Raw genomic sequence first — 27,842 nt, forward strand, 5'->3', positions numbered from 1 at the left:
TCCACCTCGCCGTTCTGTATAAAAGGTTCTGAGGTGGATGGTGGCGTATTACTTTATAAAGCGGGCATGCTTGTTGGATGGTCATTTTTGTTAAGTCGTGAAAAGTTCCAACAGCAGAAAGTTGTGAAACAGTTGGAACAGACCTCAGAACTTTTGTTATCACTTTGACTCTGGATTACTTACTGCTAATAATGACTGACTGTAATCAGGATGCCACACTAGATGTCTGCAGATCGTGCTGCCTTCCATGTCCGACACATAAAACACCTCTTGTTTGCTTGTTTCACCGTTGGTCATGCATTAAAATAGAGTGGTGCATGTATGCTGATGGATGAATGTGCTCTTTTTTATTCCAAACACATAACTCAGATAAAGAATTACCCTGATGTATAACTTTTTTTTTTGTTGCAATTTTCCACTACCCATGATCTTTTCATCAAAACAAAAAACTTTATTATTATACAGCAAAAATCCACATCAATTAATTTGCCACTGAGTCAGCATCATATTTCTTTCCTTGTTGGGTCATTCTTTCATGTAATGTCTATTGCCTGTGGTATTAATCTAATATTTATCACATCAGTGGGTGTGAGGAAAATTTGTAATGTGAGATAGAGATGTGTTCAGACTGCGTGTGTGTGTGTGTGTGTGTGTGTGTGCGTGCAGTGGGTGGGCCTCTATGGGGCAGCCCCTGAAACTCCAAGAGGAAAAAGGGAGTAAAATGTAGTCTTTGTGATGTCTCTATCACTCAATCGCAGTGCTGGAGTCTCCAACACTGCTCTTTGTGTGATGAACTGACCAGCAACCACAGAACAACAGCACCTTATCAGGGCTTGTAGCTCTCTGTGTTCGTTTCTCAGCACACACGCACAAACACACACTCAGTACAAGATTAAAAAAAAAAAAAAAATGAGGAAACTGAGTGTGTATTCTTGATGAGCTTATTCTTTGGACTGTGCACTGTGGTTCAGTACCCTTGACATCAAAAGGCCGAGAGAACAGAGGAAGAGAGGGGAAGGAAAGGAGAAGAGAGCGAGGCTTTTGTGTCTCCAGTCCTGAGAGCTCATTCTCTAATGAGGCCCAGTCAGCAACGCAAGGAAGCTTTGTTCAAGAACTATGTGTCTGTTGCTCTTTGTGTGTGTGTGTGTGTGTGTGTGTGTGTGTGTGCATGTGCATGTCTTTCCAACATCTATGATAAAAAAAAAAAAAAAAAACATTCAAGACCCAAAACATATGCACAGTTTTTTGAGACTTGACATGTGTTTGAACTTCTCTTAAAGTCAGTCAGGTAGTGGTAAATAAAAGCCAAGGAAAGTTTTAGAAAAGCAAACAAATATAGAGCGAAAAGATGTGTAAATCTGTAATAATCTATCTTTGAGATTCAGGAGTTTGAAATGTGAGGGGTTGTCACTTGTATGGGGAGGCTTTGTCAGCTGTAGTAAGACCTTTTTTCCAGCTTTTGTTGTAGATTTTCAGTTATTTTGGTGATGGTCCAACATTATTACAGAACTTGTCCTTTACTATTTACTTGGAAAAAAACAAAATATGTTCATTTTATTTATTTGTAGTTTGGTGAAAGACAGCAAACGGGGTAGAAGAAATGTGTCTTTTCCAGTGTTGTTTCATGGTACAGACTGGAAGAGAGACGACTTCCATTTGAATGTTGGATCTCAGTTGGATCTTGTTCAGTGTGGTTAGAGAAGGTGTGCACCCACATACTAAACATTCAGGATGTGGTACTCTGGGATGTACAGCCATCTGACTGGTGGCATTCGTCCCTATAACTTGCACCTGAATTCCCTAAATTTTCTGATTGAGTGCTCCCAATCACATTGGATCAATAATTTACAAAGCTGAGTTCATTACACCACCTGATAATGTGACTCATGGACTCAACTGCACACAGCTCAATAATGGAGTCGATGCCAACTAAAGGCACATAATGGACACAAATGCAGTTTCATGTGATCTGTTTTAGTAGTCTAAACAGATCACATGAAGAGTGTGTTTATTTCAGTTCTGATGTGGCTGCACTATAAAGCAGTTAACTACAATGTTGGAATGAATGTAGAATATGTAAACAGTTTCAGTGTTACTGGTTTAACGCAGTATCCCCATCATCTTAGATATTTTCTGCCATGACCTTCCAAGCACTGGATGGATCACAGAATAGAGTTGTATAACTCTATGATTAAATTTGCATTTTCAAAACATCTGCCTCGTGTCAATACAAAAATGCCACTGGGACTGGGGTGTCAGAATTTAATTTGGTTGAGCATTAGGCCTCTAAACCTATCAAAAAGCCAGGGCAGAGCAGAGCTGCAGTTTGCGCAGCCACTCAATCCATTGTAAATAATGGTCTTGCTCCATGTGTTGTCGCTCTTGCGCTTTATAGTATGTGAAAGTCCCGTATAACACACCTCAAACACATCCTTACTCATTTGCATGCAACCCAAGTAAACTGCCGTACTTCCATCTAAAGAATAGCAGGAGAAGAACATAGCATAACACAGGTTCCACATAAAATGTAAGGTGATGCCAATAATACAGTAGTAGTAACGATAGTAGTGATAATTAAAGTATTAACTGCTAACGTAGCAATAAAGCATAAAACTAATAGCAGTACAAGTAATTTCTAATTATAGCAGCAGGTGTTGAGTGGAGTTGTAGGAGCAGCAGGAGACTTGTCATCACAGGTCAGACTCTACAGCTCCAGCGGCAGAAGGACCTACCTATACCTCAATTTGTGCAGCTTAATATGAGAATGTAGCATTTATGCACCCAGTTGTTGCCATGTTGCCACAGAAGCAGCTGGTGCAGCTGCATCCAACTCAAATAGAAACAAGTGGAAAAGAGCCAATATTCAATGTGTGTTGCAAGAATGAGGTTATTTATATTTTTCTTTATTTAATCAAAAAGACACACTGAGTCATTTATGACAAATTACACTTTATGACAGCCCACTACATGCCTCCACTAGTTTTCCATTTCTATCCCTGTCTATTCTGACTTTAAAATGACTAAAATCTGGCTATATAAGACGAAAAAAGAATCAATAAAGACTTTTTGTGTGTTTCTGATTTATCGACTAGAGGTATTGCACATACAGACTGAAATGTGGCAGGTTCCTCACTTCTCAGTTAAAAATTACATTAAGCAGCAGTAACAATGGGGTATGATTCTCACTGTGTTGTTTACATGTTGCCTTATTCTCTGGCCCCTACACCACAGTCTCGGTCATGTATCCAGGAAATCATAACGGAAAATAAAGCCGACTTTGTTAGAAAGTGTCTGAAGCGAATGAATGCTCCTATCATACCACTATCGCACCTGTTGGTGGGCTGATGCTCGATCACTATCGTGTACGTCGGGGCTGCAGCGAGGGTTACCTGCAACAACATGCTAATTATGCAAATGAGGCCCCAGTGCAGTGGGATTTGAAGAGGCTCTTTGTACTTGCCCTTGTGCGAGTAGAGGTGGGGGTAGGAGAAGGGGTGGGGTGGTTGGGTTGGGGTGGTGGTTGGGTCGGGGGTAATAGAAGTGTAGAAAAGACAGGCGTTACTGGTGAGGGAGAGCCAGTCACTATGACTTGTGTCAGCAGCTCTGTTCCAGTCGGGGAGCACTGTTGGATCTCCTCACATCTGCTCAGCCTCTCCAGGTCAGTACAGAAAACCAGGGATAGGTGGAGGGGTTAGAATTCTGGGTGTCTTCTTTTCAATTTAGTTTAAAGGCATAAAAGCATATTTTTATTCACTCTAAATTGTCTTTTTTTGATAACAGTCTTTTTTTGCTTTTCCTTGATAGAACTTATGCGCAAAGTTCAAGTCTGTTCTGTATCCCTCACTTATTTTCAACCAAAGATTCAGATTAACAGAAACAAAGATTCACAAGCAGATTTAAAAAATAAATAAATAAATAAATTTTGAGGTGAGATTCGGTTTCTTTCAGTGATGTGTCAGTTTTACTTGAAGCTCTTGGCATGAGCAGTGCGAGCCAGACCCTGTGGGCAGACACGCACTAGCTGGCAGAGAACGCTGGATTGTTTTATCATCCCTAAGCAAATACTGCGTACTGTGAAACATTTCCCCAAACATTTGTTTATACATCGGTTCACACTTGTCTTAACACGACTGCACAGCAGGTTGGAAACTTACTGTAAGAGTTCTGTCACGAACGCTGTCAACAATTGAACAATGTGTGAGAAAATTTATTACAAATGCTTCTCCTTCTGCAATAGTGTGGTGGAACTGGCTGTGCAGATATGCAAAGATCTAGGTGTGAGATATTTTACATTTGATTTTCTTTTCTTTTTTCTTTATTAGACTGTTGTGTTTGTGCCAGCTGACTGAGACATGCTGTGGCTCTCTGCCTTTGATGTGTTCCTGCAGGGAACCTTCTGCCATTACAGCTGTCAGTCTCAGGGATGACAATGCAAAAGTCTTTATTTGCTTATCACCAAGTAAACCTCTTTAGATATCTAACACTTTATCCTTCTGCTCTCAACTGCTGAGACTGGCTATTGGTGCACTCTCACTGTCTATTGTGCACTCTCTGCTATTCTGCCTCAGGCACTAGTTGTAAAGCGACAAGGACGATATAAACCCAACAAGCTGCTCCCGTCGGGAGGGGGAAGAATAAAAAAGAAAAAAAAAAAAACACTGAGAGAAAGAAGAAGGAAACAAAGGTAGAAAAGAAAAGAAAGTGAGAACAACAGAAAGGATTTGCATTGCCAAACCCCCTGGGAGGGGGGGGATGTTAGGTTTTACGTGTTACAACTTGTTGGGTAACTGAAGGTTTTGTGTGAAGTGATTCTTGTGTCGTGGGAAGTGTAAGGTTTCAGTGTTGTCAGTGCTCAAAGGAGAGGAGCTGATTTGTATCTGAGGGCAGAGGCATGTTCCCTCTGTCCACTGTCATCCTCCATCGCCTCCTTCTCTGCGGCCTTCTCACTTCACAGTGGGGAGTGTGGGGGGCAGGACAAGTGAAGTTCTGTAACAGCACAGCCAATACTGTGGTCACACTGACTCCTTCTTTTAGGAGTCATCAGTTAAGTCATCAGTTAGTATTTTCCATAGGATTTCCCCTCAGACACAATTACTGATGTCTCATTAACACATGATCAAAAACTCTTGACTGTGGAAAAAAAAGCAAAGAATCCTGCTTTCGACTTGTACTCGCTTTATTGATAATGTTTCAGTCCTTCATCAGATAAGCTTCATGTTCATTCAGATACAGAAGAATTCCCCTACAATATGTTGTAATCATTACTTTTTTTAAACTTGAGTTCAGTGACTAACACCAAAAGTAAGTTGCATATTGCTCTGTTTCATCAGGATTTGTATATTAGAATTTATATAACGGGACATGTTGAAACTTTGCAAAATGACAAACAACAACAAATCTTTTAGCCGTGTTGGACTATCAAACAAGTGATGATTGATTCTTGTAACAAATCGGTCAGTTCAGGTAAAATTGAGGTTAGCTTCCGAAGCAAAAAAACATAATCCCACCTACATGGGTGTTTATTTCCTATAGTGCTTTTTGGTAACTTTGTTCTACTTTGTTTAGTTCAACAGCTGCTCTGAGGTCTGTTTTATTGTGATTTCTCAGCTGCATGTGGTGAGCACCTATAAAAGGTGAACACTGTAGGTGGTCGGAAAACAGGCCTCAATCAGATAATCTAGCAAGAAGGCAATCTTATTCAGATTATGCAACACACACACACACACACACACACACACACACACACACACACGTACACACACAATGTCAGGTTCCACAAGAATGCTGTCAGCTGCAGATAGGTTAAGTGTGTGTTTAACTAGATGAGAGTGATGTGGAGGGAAGCGATAACTTTGACTGGCTTGCACTAAAGGCATTGTTTTAAAAGTCCCTTTGTTTAAAATGCACACACCTTGACGCATTCTTCGCTGTCAACGGCTCTGTGGGTCGCTGAGATTCCCTGCATACCTCTGCATTGGATGACACACACACACACGCATTCTGTGTGGAGGCGTGTGAAAGCCACCTGTGGCAGCTCTACAGTCCAGCCTCTGTGGAACGTAGAGGGGAGACCCAGGAATAACTTTCAGCGTGGGATAAAACTCAGTGTGCTGCCGCTGCCAGCCCTGACCCCCCGCCATTCATACAATCAACCCCTCGCCGATACCGGCAGCGGTTGCTGCCATGTTGGCTAAACAGTTTGCCACCTCTTCCTCTTCATCCCCCCATTCTCATTCCTTCCTAATGCTCCGCTAAACCACCCACCAAACCTGAAAATAGCAATCAGCCACGATTAGGCTGATACCGATCCTTGTGGGTTTAAACATGCTGATAGCTGATATTTTATTCCACTGGTTACCACAGATGACGTGTGTATCAGTGTGTTGGAAACTGCATTTAGATAATGGGACACTAAAACCAAATAGCAAACGTATGCAGCTCAAACTAAAAAGAAACGTTTCAATTTTAGACCTTTAAAACAAGATCCAAGATAGACCCAAGCACAGTCACATACACACACAGGCACACACAAATAACTGTGATATCACGTTCAAAGTCAACAGTAGTCAAGCAGGTGGCATCAAATGAGTCTGAGTGCTGTTGTTCCCCCCACTTGCAGCTGTATTTAATGTGCTACAGGGCTTTTTAGTTGCCATCAGCTGTGTGAAATGGATTTTTTATGATTCAGAGTTCAAATACATGCACATACACACACATACACACATCTTCACACACAATTCGCACAGGTTTAGAGCCTTGGCAGACAGGTGGCCTTGTGTTGAAATGCAGTAACAACATTATTACGCATTTGGCACTGGCATTTTTTTATTTATTTATTTATTTTTTTTGCTTGGTTCTAGGAGAGGACCATGCCAAACTCCATGAAGCTGTTAAATTAATGTGGCTCTCCTCATTGGTAAAGGCGCACACCTGGTTTAATATGACTTAAGAGTTTCTCTGAATTGTCAGGATTTTCTCTTCAGTCCAAATTGCAAAGTTATTTGAAAAGTCCATGTTATTTTTAATTTGTTAAATAAAGGTCACTGGGCAGAAAAGGATTTTCTCCTGGCTGACAATTTTGTCTTTTTTTTATACTAACATTTTAATGAATTGTATTGTGAAAACATGATCATATCACATTATTATTCATGATGAAATGAAGAAAACTGGAATTAGTTTTTGGAGGTTTTAGTTTCTTTTAAATTAAGAGTGTTGTCTGATATAGTAATTAACACAGAAACATTTAATTAAACTATGTTATCAATATGATTTGTCGTATATTCAGTATCAATATCGGAAAAATATTTACACTAATATAGTGGCATTGGTTTCAGTCATATTTGTTAACTCTGCTTGGGTTGCTGAAACAGTTTCTATTAGTAGAAAAATAAGGGGCCATAATGATACATACTCATCAACACTCACAGCAGTAACTAGAAGCAGATATGGGTGAAACCGACAGATGTAATTCATACTGTGATAATGATAGATATAATGGTAATGTTTTTCATAGATTTTCAACATTATCCACAGTAATAAGTGAGAGTAGTACTTGTCAAAGTAGCAGTTATAGTACTCGTAGTAGGAGCAATAGCTGTAGCAGTAGTTGCAGTATTTGTATTAGCAGTTGCAGCATCATCCATCCATGATCTCTACCGTTTATCTGTAAGCGTCGCGGAGGGGCTAGAGCCTGTCCCAGCTGACACTGGGCAAGAGACAGGGTACACCCTTGACAGATCACCAGTCCTTTACAGGGCCAACATATATAGACAAACAACCAGTAACCATTTCACCCAACCTGCATGTCTTGACTTGTGGAGGAAGCCGGAATACCTGGAGAGAACCCATGCAGGCACAAGAAGGCCGTGCAAAGGCCTCTAGTTTCTTGTTGTGAGGCAATAGTGCTAACTGCTGCACTGCGGCACGCACTGTAGTTGCAGCAGTAGAGGTGATAATGGAGTTTGTCTCAACAGCATTTTATATTGTAATGCTTATATATATATATATATATATATATATATATATATATATGTATATATATATTTCCAAGAAAGATTTAGCTAGCTAGCTAACACAGATGTAAATATTATGGCTTCATAACAATGTAAACAATCAGCTTTGCACTGAACATGTTTGTCAGGCCTCAAGAATGCTGCACACATAGTGGGCTTTTGTGCAAAACAGAGAATGTAAACATAACATAGTTGCAGGTGAACTTACTTGTAGAAAGTTTTTCTTTGATCAAAATAGATTGTGCTGAACTGTCACACAAAAACACAGTCAATGGTAGTGTATTAACTTGTGTGTGACTTGCTGCAGGTTCAGTGCAAAGGTCTGTTGCACTACTTACGTTTTGATTCAACATTTCCGGTGTGGAGAAGATTCCCAGCAGTGACCACAAAGAGGTCGAATTCTTTGAGTGTTGGTAAGAGATGACGTGGCCTTTACTGTGTTTGCTTTTAAGTCATAGCTGTATTTTATTGTGCAGCTTTAAACTCACATACACATGCATATACATCACTGAGGTTTGGAGCCTTAGACCCTGGCAGACAGGTGGCTTTGTTCAGAAACACAGTATGCAGGCTGGGAGAGCTGGGTGAAGTGGAGGGGGGCTCTAATCATTATTATGCTTTCCGCAGAACGGTGGCGCTCCGCATTTTTTTTACCGTGTTCCCGAGTTGGTCGGCACATTCCGCTGGCATTGTTATCCGGCCTGTTTCCTGCGGCCGGCGGCTTTTGTCAGCCTCTCCCCCATTGTCCCGGCTTCCTTTGTTCCCCGGCTCCAACAATGGCTTTTTTTCTGCCTCTTTATATATATGTGCACTTTTTGCCCTTGTGTGTTCTGTTTGTTTTGTTCTGCTGTCTGCTGTGTTTTTCTTTCCTCTTGCTGCAGAGCTGGGAAATAACACACACGCACACACACACACACACACACACACACACACACACACACGCATACACACACACACACACACACACACACACCCGAGTTGATTTGTTCAAGTTCACTGTGGTTCAAACCTCTCTCACCCAACCTGTCCTCTCCTCCTTTCTCTCTCTTTCTCCCTCACTGAGGCGTTGTCTGTCTCCCCTCTCTGTAACCTCCTATTGTCACACACAGGCTAACACACACACTTAAGCGTCTGTGACTTTTTGGTGCTTGACCATGACTTCAACAGTGACCTAAAACAGTCACCAGACACCAGAGACCCCCCATGTGATAATAGAACTGATCTGCATCACCTCAACGTTAATGTCAACTGTGAGGACAGTGATGACAGTGAAATCCAGCAGTGGAATCACCAGTCTCTTTAATTCTGTAACTGGATAATCTTTATTCATGATATATTATTTTATCATATTTGAAAGAAAGCCCTCTTTCTTGATTGCTGTTAATGCAGACTCAAAAGTAATTTTAAGTTTTGATAAAAATCACTATAATGTACACTTGCAACGCACTAATTCCATCACTACAACAACTTCCAATCACCTCTACTTTGCCCTTTTTACATGCACTGTTTAGCTGCCATCAATGACAACTCAACATTACCTGCGCAGAGGTTTCACACTAAAAGCCTTCTTTCAGCTCAAAGGCCATGATCCCACAGACCTGCTGAGATTACTTGTTTTATTGTTTGATTGTAACAAGGTATAAAGTACTGTGTGAAACAATGCCAGTGGCAGCGGGAGATTCTCTCTGTTTCCCCCAATGTGCACGTCCTTACAGGATCAGCAGTGTTTGGAGCAATTTTTTGTAACAACTTTTGTTCTTCAAAATTAATTTTATTTCCTGAGGAAGAGTGTTTTTGATTTTAACTTCCTTGACAAAATGCACATTATGCTAAATTTATCATGGGCTAAAGCCTCTACAAGGACTTGTTTTGTCATTAACAGCTGGTAGATTTTAGCCACACTAGCAGCATGGCTCTGGTTGGACTGGCAGTGGTTGACTGCTCTTCTGCTTTGGTCCAGACTGACATATCTTGACAATTATTGAGTGGGTTACTTTGAAATTTTGTACTGGCATCAATATTTCCAAAAGGACAATGACTTTGTGGGTCCCCTGACTTTCATTCTAGTTCCACCAGGAGGTCAAAGTTTTCACCTATCAAGTGAGATATATCTACATCTACTAGTAAGAAAAAAACAGAATTTTGTACAGATGTCCAAAGAGGACACATTGTAATTATTTTGGTCATCCCCCTCATCTAGCATCATTTTTGAACTGGGAAGTCTCAAAACTTTTTGGTTTATGACCAAGTACCTCCAAATGAATTATGTTATTATTATTATTATTATTATTAATGCTTGTAGATTCTTAGTCTTGTTACCTTTTCATCCAGCACCATTGCTGCTACTACAGAGTCAACCAGCTGTTTGAACATGTGCATCTTGCAGTTTATTCTCTTAAAGCTTTTCTTGATTTCTGCTCTGTGCTGAGATGATATCAACCATTAAATTAACTTTCACATGGCAAGTGTCCAAATTTCACCACACCCAAATGACACCTAGTATTGTATCTTGTGTTTGTCTTTCAACAGAATGGTTGAGCCCAGCCCTCCAGCGCTGCACCTCCTCTCCGGTGGGGATGTCAGTATGGCTGGTGTCAAAGTAGAACAGGAGGAGTCCAGCGAAGGAGGCGGAGTTATCACAGATGCCGAACCTCCTAAGACATCTCCCTCACGTGATTGGTCTGGGAATCAGCCACTGGAGGCCCGCCAGCTGACTCCACCACTGTCCTGCTCCCCTTCGGTAAGGGTATCACAAAAAGATGTTAAAGAGCAAGACAGGTTAGGCATTAAGACATGTGAGAAGCATCAGAGATCATCAAAGTAGAAAGTTTGCACTTTCCTCATCTTGGTCTGATGCTTTGTCAGTTGATGTTCTTTTTTTTTTCTGCGTCTTGACAGGAGGGGTCTCCAGGTAAGGAGCTGCCTCACAGGCAAAGCCCCATTGGACTGAAGGAAGTCAGGACACATGATCGACCAGAGGGCCAATCCACCTTCAAGGAAGGTCTGTTTAAAACTCTTATGGTCTCTCATTCACTTTCTGCTCTGCTGTGTTAGGACTACTGTTGACAGAGCTGCCAAGTAATCATACTCAGAACAAAGCAAAAGAAGCCTTTCTTGTATTGACTGTGTAAGTACATGCACTTTGTTGTCATATGAAACAGGAAAAGTGTCTCCTGTTTGTGAAGTTGAAGGCATTACTCCTGTTATTTAGAGGAGGAGCCATGGCTGTGCAGACTCAGTGTTCATTTTGTTTTATTTGGCCTGACCTACTACACTGTTGATATCCGTTGAACTGTTTTGAATATTTTGACAAAATAACAATAACAAGGTCCACTTAGGAGCTTTTTCAGGAAATGTTTTGCTGAGCATCAAACAATGAGATGGGTAAGGGCTCAGTGAGAATAAAAAGATATTTTCTCAAACCTTATAATAATTAGTGATTAATAATCATGATTGATGTTTTTCTGATATTAAAAGATCATTATGGCTTATTACAAGCTTGGTCTTATGTTGGCCAGAAGTCAGTTCAGTCCACCACTTTGAACCAGAATGAAATAACACTAATACTGGATGGATGGATTTTGTACAGACATTCATGATCCTCAGGGGATAGATGCTCTCTCTGTCTCTCTCTCTCTCTCTCCTCTTGAACTATTATCAATACGTTATCAATATCTGGGAGAGGTGGGATGGTGGGATCAAGATGCTATACCCATTAAAATACTGGAATAACATCACTCATTTTCAGATAGTCTTTCCTAGAATCTGTCATAGAGTTGCATTAAGTTTTTCACATGAAAAGTTGCATCAGGAATGAGAAAAGAGAGCTAAAGAGAGAAGTTCAAACCACCACCACCACTAAGGGATACCAAAGTCAGATTTTTTTCCAATCTGCACATAATGTCTCTGTTGACCTGATGTTCAGTTTTTGTTCAGAGATCCATACAAACATCTAATCAATTAAAACTGATGTTGATACAGTTGTTAATGTGTGACACCAGGTTACTTCTGCAGCACTCAGTAGTCTGAGAGGCTGTAAAGTGACTTGTATTTGGATCTGCACCTAATTCATCTCAACAAGTACTCACCATTTTTGCAACCTTTGAATCAGTGCGGCTCTACAATATCTCCCCTTTCTGCATCTCAGTTCCTTTCCTTGTATGGGAGTCTTTCTTTTTTACTCACATATATTCACATCCATACAATTTTCTCACCGACCAGGCTTTGACAACTCTATCTTATGAGTTTAAGTGCACTACGTTCTGCTGCTATTCAGCATTAAACAATGCAGTCTGCTGAAAATCAATGCTTAGAGTGATGATTTGTCTAGTGAAGCAAAGGTGTTGTTTGGTTTCTGAATAGGTTTGAGGGAATCAGGGTGCTTTTTTTTTGGTCTGATTTTGTTCAGTCCCTCGCACGTGGAGTAAAAGGCTGCTCTCTAAGCCGCTCCTAAGACTCTCCCTGCCCTCAAGTCTTTCACCAGCCTCCACTCCTCGCCTTAAATATTTCTCAAATTCTGCCTGCTAGCTGACCTTGGATTGTTCTCTGTCCAAATATTGATCCACTCAAACACTCAAAACTTCTCCAAGATGCACAAACAACCTCTGCCCTTCGGCACCTCAAATGTCTTCTTCAATCAATGCCATTAGGAAGGCAGAGGAGAGGCTGAGAAAGTAGTTTGGTGTCAGATAGATTTTATTTGACAGAATATATTTTTCATGCCATCTAGTGCAGCTCAGTGAGGTTCTGTTGAGTACCTGTTGTGTCCTGTTAACAGTAATGCCTACCATTGAGAAGCTGCTGAATGCTGACTGGAAGGAGAAACTTCTGGATAAAAGCACAGTGGGGGCAGGACAACTGAAAGGTCAGCTTTCAGACACTACCAACACCTTTATACCATTTATATAGAATTATTTCCAACACATTACTGTTGTGAATGTGCAAATTTCTGCTTTGTTTTAATTTTGCACAGTCATCATTTTTTTAAATTAAATCTCATAGAACATATTACGCATTTCTAAAGGAATACCTGTGAGAAGTAATTTAGCACACAGCTGGTTGGATAATTTTGCTGTGAAAATTGTTGGTTTCAGCCTATTTACCCTCATTCTACCCTATCTACCCTCAGTTGTGGTATGTTGGGACTAACACATAGAAACAAACAAAAAGGCACATCTGGAGAAACAGGAGAAGGTTGGAGGGCTTGCTTTGTGAAACTATGTATATATATTATTATCACCAGGCAACAGACATTGACTAATTGATGTTCAGAGGAACCCAGCCTCAATTACCATTGTCCCGATCCTGATGTTGTAACCACACTCAAGTCATTTATGTGGTTTGCGGTTAACTGAGTATTGACATGAAACTGTATTTGTTCATTTCCATTATTTCACTTTTTTCAGTTGTGCTTTCTTGTAGTCACAACAAGTGATGAAAAATACATCACTAATATAATAAATATAGTTTTATCCTGTGAGGATGACAAAGAGACCAAATAAACTAGTGTCCTTATTGATGTTTTATTAAGTAAAATCAAGGAGGAATATCTGTATTGGCATCATAAATTCTAAGTAAATAATATTTTTTGGAACGTGTAACCAAAATATGGTATGTAGATAAATCATAACTCAAGCAAAGATTCTGAAATAGCAGAGAAGTAACACTGCCTCGCTGACATGATGCTCAGACCTGACCATCTGACCCCCCTCTAGGTACCCCCGAGTCTCTGGCAGAAAAGGAGCTCCAGTTGTTGATGATGATCAACCAGCTGAGTGGTCTGAGGGAGCAGCTCCTGGGAGCCCACTCTGAGCAGAGGAACATGGCCGCCCTGCTGCTGGAGAAACAGCAGCAGCAGATGGAGCTGGCTCGACAACAACAGGAACAGGTACTGCTCAGAATCCACACATCCACCATCATTATAATCAAAACATACAAACACAATGTAACTTCAAAACAAATTTCTGTGTCTACACTGGCTATTAACTTGACCAAGCAGATCCAGAAACTGTGGATGCCAAGGGAATAGAACAAGAGCTAAAAGTATTCTCTGTGAATTCATTTTTGTGTTTTGACAGTATATGAAGAAGCATACAGACTAGGCAAATTAGACAGATGGAATTTTAAAAGCGATCTTTGTTTAATGTCAAATTTGCACACGAGGAGACAACAGGGTCATCGTGTTTTTCCATGTAATTCACTGCTGCTCATGTTATCAAGCAGTGGAGTGGGAGACCAAAAACATCAGAAAGGCGAGACAGCAGTTAACAAAGTAGAGATGGTCTGTTTTGGTTCTTCTGTCTCACTGTTTTTCTAGGTAAAGACTCAACATAATTTGACATTTTATGACATAACTTTCATACAAAAGTCGCATCAGAAGTAGCTCTATGCATTGTTCTAATATTGATATTGATATTACTGACCATTGGTGCTTACTTGCAGTCTGAATGGTTCGGGACACATGTTGTAGCAGTTTCAAAGCTAGTGTTTGACAAGTCAACTCACAGAGCACTTTAGAATTTTAAAATTGCACTCGTTCAACATTGTCAGGCTAATGAACAATGGTTTAGAAAAATGAATCAAAATTGATGCAGCGGTGACAGAGACATTTCTCTGTCTTTTTTATTCCATTTATTCTTCTTCTTTGTCAAAATGTGGTGCCCACATTACCCACAATGCAGAGATGAAGAGTGGGTTACAGAGGTCTGGTAAACTCACTCACTTCTCTCTAACTCCACACCCCCAGGGTTTTTTTTTTTTTACTTTTCAAACTTGTAGTCTTCAGCCTCAATCAACCTTGACTCAAGTGACATCACTTAAGGCAATTTATCAGACTCCCTCTGGAGCCACAAAAGACTTTTTTTTTAACTTATGCAATGACAAACAGACCAACATCTGTACGGCGGCAGTCGCCCACCAATCAGAAGGTTGGTGGTTCGATTCCCGGCTCCTCCAGTCTGCATGCCGAAGTATCCTTGGGCAAGATACTGAATGCCTCCGATGTGTCATCGGTGTGTGTATGTGTTAGAAAGCAATTTATAGAACAAATGAACAGATGTATGAATGGGATGAATGTGATCTGTACTGTGAAACGCTTTGAGTGGTTGAAAAGACTAGAAAAGCGCTATATAATTACAGTCCATTTACCATTTAAAAAGACTTTGATGTAGATGGAATCAGTGGTGTTCCACTTTACCTAAAGACTTCCTGGGCTATCAAAATGGTCACTTCCATAAAAGCCACAGCCACCTGAGAAGATTTTGTTGAATAGCAACTATACTCAAAGACCCAAGACTAGAACTAGGTTATAAAAGGTTGGAAAAGTTCTTGTGGTTGAAAAGGTCAAACCTGAGTTCACTTGGAATGTTTTACAGATAGTGTGATTCAACCTTAGAAATCTTACCAGATTTTTGTCTTTGTCTGTAGTAAACTGTCAGTCTTATAAAAAATATTGTTTCAAGTACAACAATCAACTACATATACATTTATATAATTTAAATATAATGTACCAATGTGGTAGCACATGCAGACATTTCACAGTATGTTTCAAATGTGTTTTTTTTCAATTAGTTCAACTTCTAAGTATGAAATTTGAACATTTTTTGAGATAACATCCATAAAATTCATACATGCTGCAGTGGACTGCATTTGGTGGAGTTTCAAGCTGAGTTCCTGAATGAAGAACCAATAATGGTCACCGACACTGTGTGCACTTAAATACATTAGGTGTGTGAAAATGAACATGTCTTGTGTCTCAGATTGCCAAGCAGCAGCAGCAGCTGATCCAGCAGCAGCACAAGATCAACCTGCTTCAGCAACAGATCCAGGTCAGCTCCTCTCAAGACCTTCATATGTCTTCATATATCAAAACCAGCAGCACAAGTGGGATGATACCTCTACATGAGAAGTTTCCTATGCAGATCAGGAACCTGTGCTTCACACAAATGAGGCTAGAACTTTTAAGTAAGGTATATATGTCCTGCCTTGTCCCAGCAGGTGAACATGCCCTATGTGATGATCCCGGCTTTCCACCCCAACACCCAGGCCCTTCCTGTCACCTCTGACCCCCAGATGACCCTGCCACTGCAACCAATCCCCTGCAAGCCAGGTCAGTCATCAAGATAGCAGGGAGATTTCAGCTTTGCGGAGTTGGATTAAATTAGATTTTTCGTTTTTGATATAGTCTCTGTCTAAAGTCTCTTCAGTGGCACCTTGCAGACTAGAACTGTTGAGACAAACCCAGTATGAGTCTTCGGGAATTTCATGATAAAAGATTGTCTTTAGTCCACTAAACTGCACTATAAAACACGGTTAGTAGTTAGGCTAAGTGGTCACCTGTCAAACCTTTAACTGAATATTCCACAAAAAAAAGTTAAATAAATTTAGAGGCATTGAGATTCTTCAGTCTGGCACCATTAAACTGTTGCAGAGGAAGAGGAAGCTTTAAGTTTCTCTCCACCAGGCCTTTAGCACCAAGAACATTGGGGTTTTGTCACTTCTTTTATAGCCTATTCTTATATACCTTGTTATGAGGTAAGAATGAACACTCAACCTATCTGCCAATGTTCTTTGAAGGCCAGATACTTTGTGCTGAAAACTTGTTGCCATCACCATAGCTCCATGAGCTGGAACATCTTCTAACTCGAGTGTTTTTCAAGAGAAACTTAGGCATATTTGTGCACTTCAACTCAAGGCCTATTTTATGGAAAATGGAAAAACATCAGTGAGATACAAATGTAGACTTCAGATGATATAGTTCATAGTACCTTTCATGCACTTATGCTTGTACAGTTAGCAGGCTATAGAGGGCACAGCTTATAAAACTACAGCTTTGTGCAGTCTTGCTTTCACTAGTTTTAAAAGCTATGCTTGTGAGTGACCTTGTCTTATCTGCCTTTTCAAACCTAACTGGCACAAGGTCAGTCTTTAAAACATTGTAGGTTGAATTTAAGGATGGCCATTCATTTGCTTTCTCTATTTCAAGAATTGTGTGCATCTGTGTGTGAGTGCTTGACAGATGAATGTAGAAAATTGTCGGAGGACTGCTGGGTGGTGTGGAAAAGGTCAGCTGTAGCCAGAGATATGAAGTAATCCTTTCTTTGATGATATGGACAGAGTGAAGTGCTATGCTGTTTAATTTCATGTTGGATTTGTCTTCTATTTGTTTTCTCATTTACATATATCTTCATTATCAAGTGGACATTGTACTTTGGGGATTTTTCCCTAGAAGTCCAAACCAAATGCACCTAATTTTTAGCCATGCTGAGAATTATGCTAAGTCTATCACTAATGCTATGATGAATAATTCTCTATGTCAGAATGGGTTTTACAGGACTTACAGGTTTCTTAGGCTTTTAAAAATTAAGTTAAAGAGAACGTGTAAATGTGTTAAAAATCTATCTTAACACAACCTGTGGAATTCACTATTGCTTTGCAGAAATACTGATTAAGAGGATCCTCTGCATCAGATTTTTATTTATTCATTATTTGAACATAGTTTTGATGTAGCAGAAACTTGGCACAGCCACATTTAACAGTTGTGCATCAAGCAGAGTGAAGACGCTCTTTCTTTGATTCTGCTGTTGTTCGAACACATTTGAGTCTTTGAATTATTTGAAAGTCTGAGCTTCAAATAATATTTTTCATACAGAAAATTTTACATCTTCCACAGCTGTGGACTATCCTATGCAGCTGCTGCCAAACCCTCACCCCACCCCTGTCAAGAGGAGCAGTGGTTCCTTCCGACAGGTACTGCATCAACACAGTGTATGTACAGACATTTGTTACATCTCACTATAATAAACTCAGTTCCTGAAACACTAACATTTTTAATACATACACCTACATTAGCGAGATCATATCTCCAGAATGCAAACATTACTGAGGGAAACAATGAATTGCAGGAGTATGTTTACTTACAGTGTGTGTATGTGTATGGTTGGAGTAGTGAAGAAAGTGAAGCTCATCAGATTAAACACAAAATGTACTTTCTTGGTATTTTGGAGTCTGAAAAGCTTTTGGGATATACCACACCCTCTGTTCAAAGGTTTAATGTGTGTGGTATAGGTGCGTGAGTGTGTTCTTCCCTATGTGTATCTGTGTGTGCGTGTGTGTGTCTGTGTATGCAGCATAAGCTGTATTTGCATGGCTTGTTCTCAAGCAGAGATAGACTAACACAGCTTAAATAAACAAAAGGGGAGAGAGGATGAGGTGAACATGAAGACAAAAGACCAGAAACGCTACAAAGGTGTGACAGATGCGCTCCGACATGCCAAATCTGCCATGCATAACTGGAATACACGCACACCCTCGCCCTTTACAGTTACGCCTGAATGTGTGTAAGTGGCCCCACCCCTGCTCATCTGATCTTACTGTGTGTTTAGGAAGCCAGTCAACCCTTGAACCTGACCTCCAAGCCAAAGGGGCTGGAGATGGGGAAAACACCCAGTCCACAGAGCCTGGAGCTTGGATCGCTGGCACTGCAGGGAGCCTACAGACCCAGAGATCTCCAGAGAGAAGTGTCCCACAGTCCACCACGATCTGCCCTCAGTGAGTTCCACTGAATTCATGATCACATGGGAGAAAAAAAAAGTTTCATCCTCACAGCTTCTTCATACTCAAATCAAAGTTGTGGAGACACCCTGTGTGTTTCTGCTTTGTTACAGGGTCTAAACTGCCTTCTTTTGGCCCATGAAGCCTCCCTCATGCTTACATGACATTATCTTAAAGATACACTGGGGATTTTGTGACCGCTAGTTGCACTATTGAGCAATCCATTTATGAGTGGGTCCCCATTTTGTTTGTATCTTTGTGCATGCATACAGATTTCTGATACAGTCTTGCGGATGTTTTCACACTATTCCACTGATTGACAACTGGTGGTGGTAATGCATCAAGAGATATAGCAATGTGCCAACAAGAGCAGATGAACACTGTAAATTGGCAAACTTGAATATAAACAGTATAAACAATTAAAATTCTTCCAAAAAATTTAAACTGTGATAAAAATAAATATCACTTTTTCTACTTTTTTCATCTCTGATTCAACCCAAAGTGTTTATACTCAGTGTCCTCTAATTCTTCTTTAAAAATTCATTCATTCAAAAACATTTTACAATTTTTTATTATTTTTTGTCCTATATCTTTTTTGCCCCATATGAAAAAAAATATTATTTTATTATTGTATTATGCTGAAAAATATAAAATGTTTTTGTTATCTCTCTCAATTTTTTCATCATAAGTTAATGTTCACAGACATAAAGAATCTCTGTCTTGTGTATTTGAAAAGCACATTGTCATTTCATCATAGCCTCCACTTAACACTTTCCCTCTCTCTCTAATATCCTTTTTCTTCATTATCATCTTGTTCCTCATTTTTGGTTTTCTCCTCCCTCTCATCCTACGTTTTTGTCTTCAGGTTTCCTTGGAGATGGCGACGTGGTCACCCAGGCCATCCACGATGCCCAGCAGCTCCTGAGGAGCCACAGCGGTGGAGGGCGAGAGAGGGAAAGAGACAGGGACAGAGAGAGAGACAGTGGTGGAAAGATGGTGAGTTGATTGTCAGTTTACACAAAATGAGCACACTCACAGGCTTCTATCTAGAGCCCCTTTTCAGACATGGGTACGGTCACATGCTACACTGAAAAAGTCGATAATATTGCTGTTTAAACTATACACAAGTTTAGAGGAAAAATGTGAGGCAAAATGGAAACTCATAAATCGTAGTTTCCCTCTTGCATCTGTGTAGATATAGCCATTATAGCCTCTTGAAATTACATATTTCATTTGGAAGCCAATTGTAAAAATCCTGGTTACTATTTTTTGTTTTGGTTCTTGTAAAAATTGTCTTCTATTCTGGTCTTGGTTTTTATTCTTTGAGGTGGCTGAAGCTTTGGTCCCAGCCTCATCCTGGAGCAACAGCTGTTGTAGCCTCACAATACCACAAAGGCCTCAGTGTGGCATTGACTGAGCCACCTGCCCTCTCTCTTTGTCCACAATAATACTGTACTCTACTCCATTATCCTGCTCCATCTCGCCTCTGCTGCTGCTGCTGCTGCTGCTTTAACACCATTACTGTTGACTGACCTATTTTGGTATTCCCCTCCACTGCGGGAATAAATAATGTTTTACATCACAGGAATGAGTGCTAGATAATACACTGATGGTGTGATAGTTTTGCAAATTCAGAAGCTGTCACATTCCCATCTCTGACTTTTCTCCTTCACCTTTCCTCCCTCAAACAATAAACACCATTCTTCCTCCACCATAGTGTTGTAACTTCCTTTCTTTGCATTTACAGCTCTGTATTTAAACAGCAGCTGATATGGCACATGTGCCATTTCTTTACCTTAAATAGCAGTCTGTGTAGCACACACGAGCCTTGAACACACCCCCTTGGACATCGGGTCATCTTTTTACTGCACTTGAAATTCAAATCATCTCTTTGTGCTCAAGTGTGAATATTTGTGTACCTTTACTGCATGTCTGACTTCACCTGTCTTTGTCTTTTTTATGTCTGCAGGAGTATAAAGATTCCCCGCACGGTGAGAGAATTTCTCACTCTGAGCGTGGTGAAGACAGACATGGCATGCTGTCCACTGAGGACCACCTCAGCAGTGACTCTGAGGGTAGGTGTCCCTGAAGGTGTCTGTTTAATACCTTTCATTGAAAGTAATTTGTTAACGTTAATAATTCATAAGTAGGATAACTAGTAGTGTTATTTAGGCAGTATGCTATTCTAGTTATCATTGTCATTATAAACTCTTTTATTATCGTCCTCTTAGAATATCACATTGACATTTAGGTATCCAAAAATAACTTCCACCACCACCTCCAGATTCAGCTGTATCAAAATACATCATATCCTTCTTGATATTTCGAAGATTTAATGAAAAACTGAAAAAAAAGTTCTGGTACATACGTCAAGATGGAGAATGTAGGTGGGGAAAGTGAATCACAACTGAACAATAAGATGTTTGTGGGTGAGAAACTTAACTAATAAGCAGTTAATAAGCAGGTGAGCTTCAAAATATCACCCAATGGCAGGGGTGCAGCAGTAAGGTTTATGAAAAGAAGTGTGCCACTCCTTGGGATAGATATATATTTAAGGAGGAATGAGTAACGCCAGCACTACTTTGGTGTGGTTCTCTGACTCTAGCCCTCTGTTCTGAAGGTGCCCTGCCCGTTTCAGGTCCCAGGCAGCTACACTGAGGCCCGGCCCCCTCCTTCCTCAGGCCACATCAAGAGACCCATGAATGCCTTCATGGTGTGGGCCAAGGACGAGCGCAGGAGGATCCTGCAGGCTTTCCCTGACATGCACAACTCCTCCATCAGCAAGATCCTGGGTGAGCCCAGCACTGGGTAGGGGTGGGTTTCACTCTGTGTCTCTATTCTGAGACGCTGCCTGGCACATGTGAAGGCATGAATATCCACCTGCTTCTCCAACAACACACACACACACACACACACACACACACACACACATACACACACACACACACACATACTGGCCTGAATCCCTTTCCTTGGACCAAACTTCCTTTCTATTGTGGAGAGCCATCCTTCACACGGACACACACAGACATGTAGATATGAATACACACATGTGTGACTTATGCACTTATGCATTATGCAGACAAGTAATCTATTTGTGTTTTAAACACACAATCTTATTATTAACTGCTTGTTAAATACTTCCCTCTCAGTGTACAAAGCATTGTTTTTTCCATCGCACTGTGCAGTGGTGGGACAATTGAGATCACATGTTTTTCACATCAGTTTTCACACTAATTAACACACAACCTAACATCACACCCCTCTGTTTGAAGATGTCTTTAGCACACCTTTAGAGGAGGGACTTAACCAGTCAAATTTCATCTTTCATTTTGGTGTGAACAAAAATACATATTCTCATGTGCCACAGTGACTTGTGGTTAAAGACAAGAAAAATCAACAAAAATCATCCCAGTGGCTCTGTAGTGTTTTAAACAAACAAACTTTTAGCAAACTCAAAATCTTATATTAGTTGCTGACCAAACTGGTTATGAGAAAGTAAAGGTAAGGTTTTGACCTATTGACAACTACCCAAAACTGGAGTGCCCAATAAATGCACATTCCAACTGTTATATCAAAGTTAGCTTGTAAAAAGACTATCAGACACAGGCAGGAAATTAGGTGAGCAAGAAGGGTGTAATATTGTTGAAAGGACTTTATTTCCACTAAAAAGGGGAAAAATGTAATTGAAAGACAAATTTAAATAAGAAACTAAAATCAGACTTAAGTAGAACTCATTCTCTTTGTCCCAATGTGTTTTTAGGTTCCAGGTGGAAGGCCATGTCCAACCAGGAGAAGCAGCCTTACTATGAAGAACAGGCGAGGCTGAGCCGGCAGCACCTGGAGCGCTACCCCGACTACAAGTACAAACCCCGGCCCAAACGGACGTGCATTGTGGAGGGACGGAGGCTGAGGGTGGGCGAATACAAGGCCATGATGAAGAACCGCCGGCAGGAACAGAGAGCAACCTACACACACAGGTAGAAACTAATGCACACACAGAGAGGCCAGCATGCTTCACACAACTTTGAGGTAATGTGAGAAAATTTGTCCCTGGCAGAAAACACTGACAATTCACTCAATTAACAGGTTCACTCTGCACCTACACAGATTGTAGACAATGCCTGCAGCTCCTAAAGCTTTTTTTTAAATATTCTCGAATACACAAACAAAAGTGGAGTGTTGCTAGTGCAGCTGGGCTGTTTTCAGTCTGTCCTCGGCGATGAATAGCATCCCTCGCCATTGTTCCTTCTAACTCCTCCACCTAGTTAAGCTTGAGGTTGGAGCTGTTAACAGTGGTTTTGAGTATTTTTCTGTTTCAGTGTTGTTTTTCTTGGCCTCACAGATGTACTCACCACATCTTTACTCTTTAGACTCTTTTGAGAAACAAAACATTAATATCAGAATCCATCCATCCATCCATTATCTATACCGCTTATCTGTTAAGGGTCGCGGGGGGGCTGGAGCCTATCCCAGCTGTCATTGGGCAAGAGGCGGAGTACACCCTGTATAGATCACCAGTCCATCGCAGGGCCAACACATATAGACAAACAACCATTCACACTCACATTCACACCTACGGGCAATTTTAGAGTTACCAATTAACCTAACCTGAATATCTTTGGACTGTGGGAGGAAGCCGGAGTACCTGGAGAGAACCCACACAGGCACAGGGAGAAGATGCAAACTCCACACAGAAAAAATATAATATATAATGGTGTGGGAGGGCACCTCAGATAGTTTCATCACCACCTCAATTCCAACAGCCACACAGGCAGTTAAGTGGCCACAGCTGTTAGCATTTGCTTACTCCAGTCCAATTTGAGTATTCACTACATTACTGTGTGAATTTGTATGTTACTCCATGATATGAAACATAGGGAAATGTGCAAAGTGTTTAGGTTATATATCTACCTGGTGAGTTTTCCCAGTCTGGTCATGGTCATCTGGTCTACTGTCACAACAATGAACAAATGGAAGCGAGCCACCGTTAGCAAGACCCCCTCCTTGATATAATGTGGCACGAAAACAGCACTGTGTGCAGGAGCTAACACGACCACAAACTAATGTGTAGTGGGAATCTGTGCTAACGCTAGTAATATAGGCTAACTGGCTTCCACTTTCAGTGAAATATAATGGGCACAAACACAGAAATGTTCATGATCGTCGGTTGTAATTATTTCTTTCTTTTTCTGAGAAGTCGTGTTATGCCTGCCATTTTGATGAATGCCTCGAAAATACTGCAACAACTGTGACCTTCAGTCATGGTTGCAATGGAGGAGCCAGTCAATGGTGCCAATTCAAAACACTTTTGTTGAATTTGTCAACAAAACACAGCACCGTAGTTGCTAAATTCATCCAAAACTGACCAAGATCTCAAAAGAAAACTGATTTAAGCTGCTGACACAGTAAACAACACTGTAATCTTTAGCTTCCATGCTCAGTTAGCGGTGCAGGGACAAGAATTCCAACTAAGTGACTGTACATTTCTTACCGAAATGCATTTTGGTGATACTAGTTAAAAATTGTAAAGGGCTATGCCTCTTACTTTTTAATCAAAGAGCTAGATAATATTTTCGGGTTGATCATTTAACCAGAAGAGTTCCTTAACCAGAGGTGCTTGAGATGCTCGCCTCACACCACTCAATTACTGCAACTGGAAATACCCATAGACACAGTGTCCAAAAAATTTTTCTCCTCTTTTTAAAAATATTTTTAAAATGGTATCATTGTAGTGTATATGTACTTGCACAATAAGAGGGAATTACAATTTAAGTTCAACTTACATTCAACCAAAAAACCAAGATAAGAATCAAAACGTATTCATGAATACTTGTCTAAAATCTGATGAAGCTATATTGTTTTATCAGAATACACAGTAAACACAGAATAAACACTGTGTATTACCTAAACCTCATCACTTCCATCACATGAAAGATAAATGCATTTCTGAATACAGCAAACTGAGGTTGATATATGTTATAGTGTTATTCTTTGTGTCTTTTCAGTCAAACGGAGCCTCAGCAAATCCACTACTCTCACAGTGATGGCCAGTACCCGGGTGGCGCTGGCTCAGTCTCTGTGGCAACCATGCCCTTTCACCCCGCGTTACTGGAGCATTACCTGCCACAGGTCCCGCCCAACCCGCGTCGGGTGGAGGGCCACGCCACCCCCACTTCCCTGCCCAGAGAGAGAGAGAGGGAACGGGAGAGGGAACGAGAGAGGGAGCGTCCGCCGTACAGCGAAGGAGAGGAAAGTGACGGGGGAGAAAGGAGTGAGGGCGAACTGGTGCTCCTGACAGACTGAAGGGGGTGGGGAGGGGAGGGGTTACAAAAAAAAAAAAGGAAAATAGAGGCGAGGGATGGGAGGGGAGGGTAGCAGAAGAAGAAGGGGTGCTCTTCATTGACTGGCAGTCAGAGAGGAAGAATGGATGATGAACTATGGAAAACAGGGAGGGATTAAGTTGTCACTGAATGAGAAAACTGCTCCTCTGTAAGGAGATGTCACACTGATTCCCTTGTAAATTAGCACAGTAACACATACACATAAAGGCAAATTCTTATGCTACTTGTTTCCCTTCATTGACATCATGTCAATGTTAGAATGCATCCCATCATTTGTGTTAGAATGCAGCAGTTGCGGTTTATTATACTGCTTAGGTTTTTCCCATGTTAGACTTTTGACAAACCAAATGGCACCCACACTTATTGGAAGAAAGTGTAAATGGAACCATAAAAGTTCAGTAGAATCCCTGTTTTCACCTGTTGGTCTGCTGAGGGACCATGGAGCAGCACAGTAACTTCTCACTGGTTGAAGCAACAGGCCTGTGATGACACCTTATGTTATCTATGAGTCAGTATTGCCCTCTGCTGGTAAAGGCTGGTTATTGCTAAATGACACAGAGAAGCAGAGAATGTCAATTTTCTCATGAAGTATCTTAGTGTATAAATCTGTATAAATGTAAGCTAAAATGTGTGGGTTTGAGAGGTGTCAGGCTATTAAAAAAGCTACACAAATTTAACAATACTGATTCCAGGATACAAAAATAATTACAAAGCACAACATTGCAAAAAAAAAAAAAAAAAAAAAAAGGCTTGATGAAGTCAGATAGTATTTGGATCAAAACATTGCCTTTTTGAATAATTTTATGTATTGTGGTTAGTGTGCAAGTGGGCAAGTTGTAACACAAATTAAGTCTTGAAGAAAGACTGGGGGAAAGAATGGAGGAATTAAAAGCATATTTCAGCAGCAGCAGTTCATCAGACTGAATTAGAATCACATCACAGCAGCACCATTTGCTTTTTAAATCAATCTCATTGGAAAGAGAACATGACAGGTATCAGTCACTACTTCATGTATAAATGGTGGGTCTACAGAGAGTTGCATTCACTGACAGAATAAATGTTCAACTTAAGGGGTTTCTCACTGCACCTAATGGTTTTCAATCCAGTACCAATTAAATTATTTTGAAGAACACCTGTTGTGACCCAGGCAAAACAATCAAACCCTCCTCTTCCTCGCCCTCCCATATTACACTGTTCATTTGAGCTGTGCTGTGTTATGCTGTATTTGTGTGTCTATCAGTTCCCTCTTCATAGCATGGTGGGTTGACCTCAGCCTTACCTATTTTTTATACCTCTGTGTTTGCTTCTTTGAGTGTTTATTGATTGTTGTGTTGAGCACTTCCTATCAGTGTATTCATATGTCTGCCGTTTTTGCCTCTTTTGAAATGTGGCCTCCCACACCGCTGGAAAAAATATCCAACATGTTTATTTGTTTTTATTTTTTATTTTTTTATTTTTTTAATCTTGAAAAACTACTTTGAAGATTTTTCAGGAATTGTCATTTTCTTGGTACGAGTGCATTGGGCCTTGTTCCAAAGTATTGACATTCTGACATTTTTCTCAAATTTCCTGAGGCTACACTGGATTTAGTTTCAGATTTGAAGACTGAAAGTGAAACTAAATAACATATTTTGCCGTGACAGATCAATCAGTATGCTAAACAGTTGTCTTCTCATTTCATCTTTTAATTTCCTGTTCCACAAACATCTAACAGATGTTTGTTTCACATTGGAGAACAAGCTGTTATTGGTTGGTGAGATGTAAGCCCCTCTCCCTTGTGGTGGATACAAATGTCAAGTGATGGTTATGAGATGCTGATGTGACAACACTGCCCAAAGTGAAAGGAGTTCACTTTCGTTTTTGAGAGACTTAACCACTGGTGAAATGAGAACACAGACACCTAAAATATCCACAAGGCCTCAGCTCTCAGTACACCATTGGCTATGGTGCTGCATGTTAGCTTGCTGAGCTATATTATGATTTATATAAGCACTAAGCATATGCCTGTGCTATGTTCTTTTATAGTAAGGCAGCATTCACAGGTGGATGTTACTATGCTGGTTGATTTAGAAATTTATGCTGAAAACCAGTTTCAAAACTGTTTAAGCTTATGTCATATTTCTGTACTGTTAGCTGTGTGTGTTAGCTCCAATACCAGCACAGGGTAAGCTAAATGCTGCTGATGCTAACGGTTTAGCATACAGGGTGTTAAGTGCCTCTAAGTTACAGATTGGACCAAATAACCAGCTTAAAAGTCAAATGTTGAGTAATCTTAGCTTCATTTATAGTTTTACGTCATAAATAGGTACAGTTGAAACAAAATTTAATTTAAAAAAAAAAGTGTTCATAACTACACTGCTTTCCAGAGTTAATTTGGTGCTAGAGTTTTGGCAGACTGAGTATGCCAGAATCAATCCTCAGCAGTAAAACAGTGCCTGAAATAAACCTGCTACATCCTGTGCAGCATGTTTTGTTAATAGCATATTACTATTAGTCTGTAGAGATGTGTGGCCACCACTGGGCTCCTGGGTAGTTTTGGTGTCTTTCTGCTCTCAACATTCAATAATCATGTTGACCAATAGGACAATGTGTAACTCACTACGCCTAAATAACACTGGGGTCAATCCACCTTTAGCTAATGGCACAGTTGACAAATCAAAATGGCAGGAAAGGACAAATGTCAGACCTCTGGGTTGGGGCTGTGTAGAGTAAAGATGCTGGCTTTTGTGTACAGAGACTGATATCAGAGGAAAATGTTTATCTTATTTTGGTGGAGACACGCTGAAAGTCTCCTGTCGTTACCCCTGCTGATGTAAATATAGAAAGAGACTATTTTGTTTATAAGAGCTTGTGTAATTTAAAGGTGTACATTTCTCTATGTTTTCAGAGTTGTGTGTTTTTTTTTTCCTGAAAGATAATAAATTGGTTGTGTTAA

General features: G+C 40.4%; 1 protein-coding gene across 1 annotated transcript; it reads left to right on the plus strand.

Moving 5' to 3' along the window:
• Positions 1-3,581: 3,581 nt before the first annotated feature.
• Positions 3,582-27,842, plus strand: LOC108877497 (SRY-box transcription factor 13). Its single transcript, XM_018667568.2, is given in 15 exon segments — positions 3,582-3,658; positions 10,542-10,752; positions 10,911-11,013; positions 12,790-12,876; positions 13,727-13,899; positions 15,770-15,838; positions 16,005-16,119; positions 17,683-17,759; positions 18,395-18,560; positions 19,429-19,559; positions 20,533-20,638; positions 21,184-21,200; positions 21,202-21,355; positions 22,327-22,543; positions 24,572-27,842. Coding segments are annotated over 15 exon segments (1,998 nt in total). The 5' UTR covers positions 3,582-3,584; the 3' UTR covers positions 24,870-27,842.

This window comes from Lates calcarifer, linkage group LG12 (assembly GCF_001640805.2).
Source record: "Lates calcarifer isolate ASB-BC8 linkage group LG12, TLL_Latcal_v3, whole genome shotgun sequence".
Taxonomy (NCBI): Eukaryota; Metazoa; Chordata; class Actinopteri; family Centropomidae; genus Lates; species Lates calcarifer.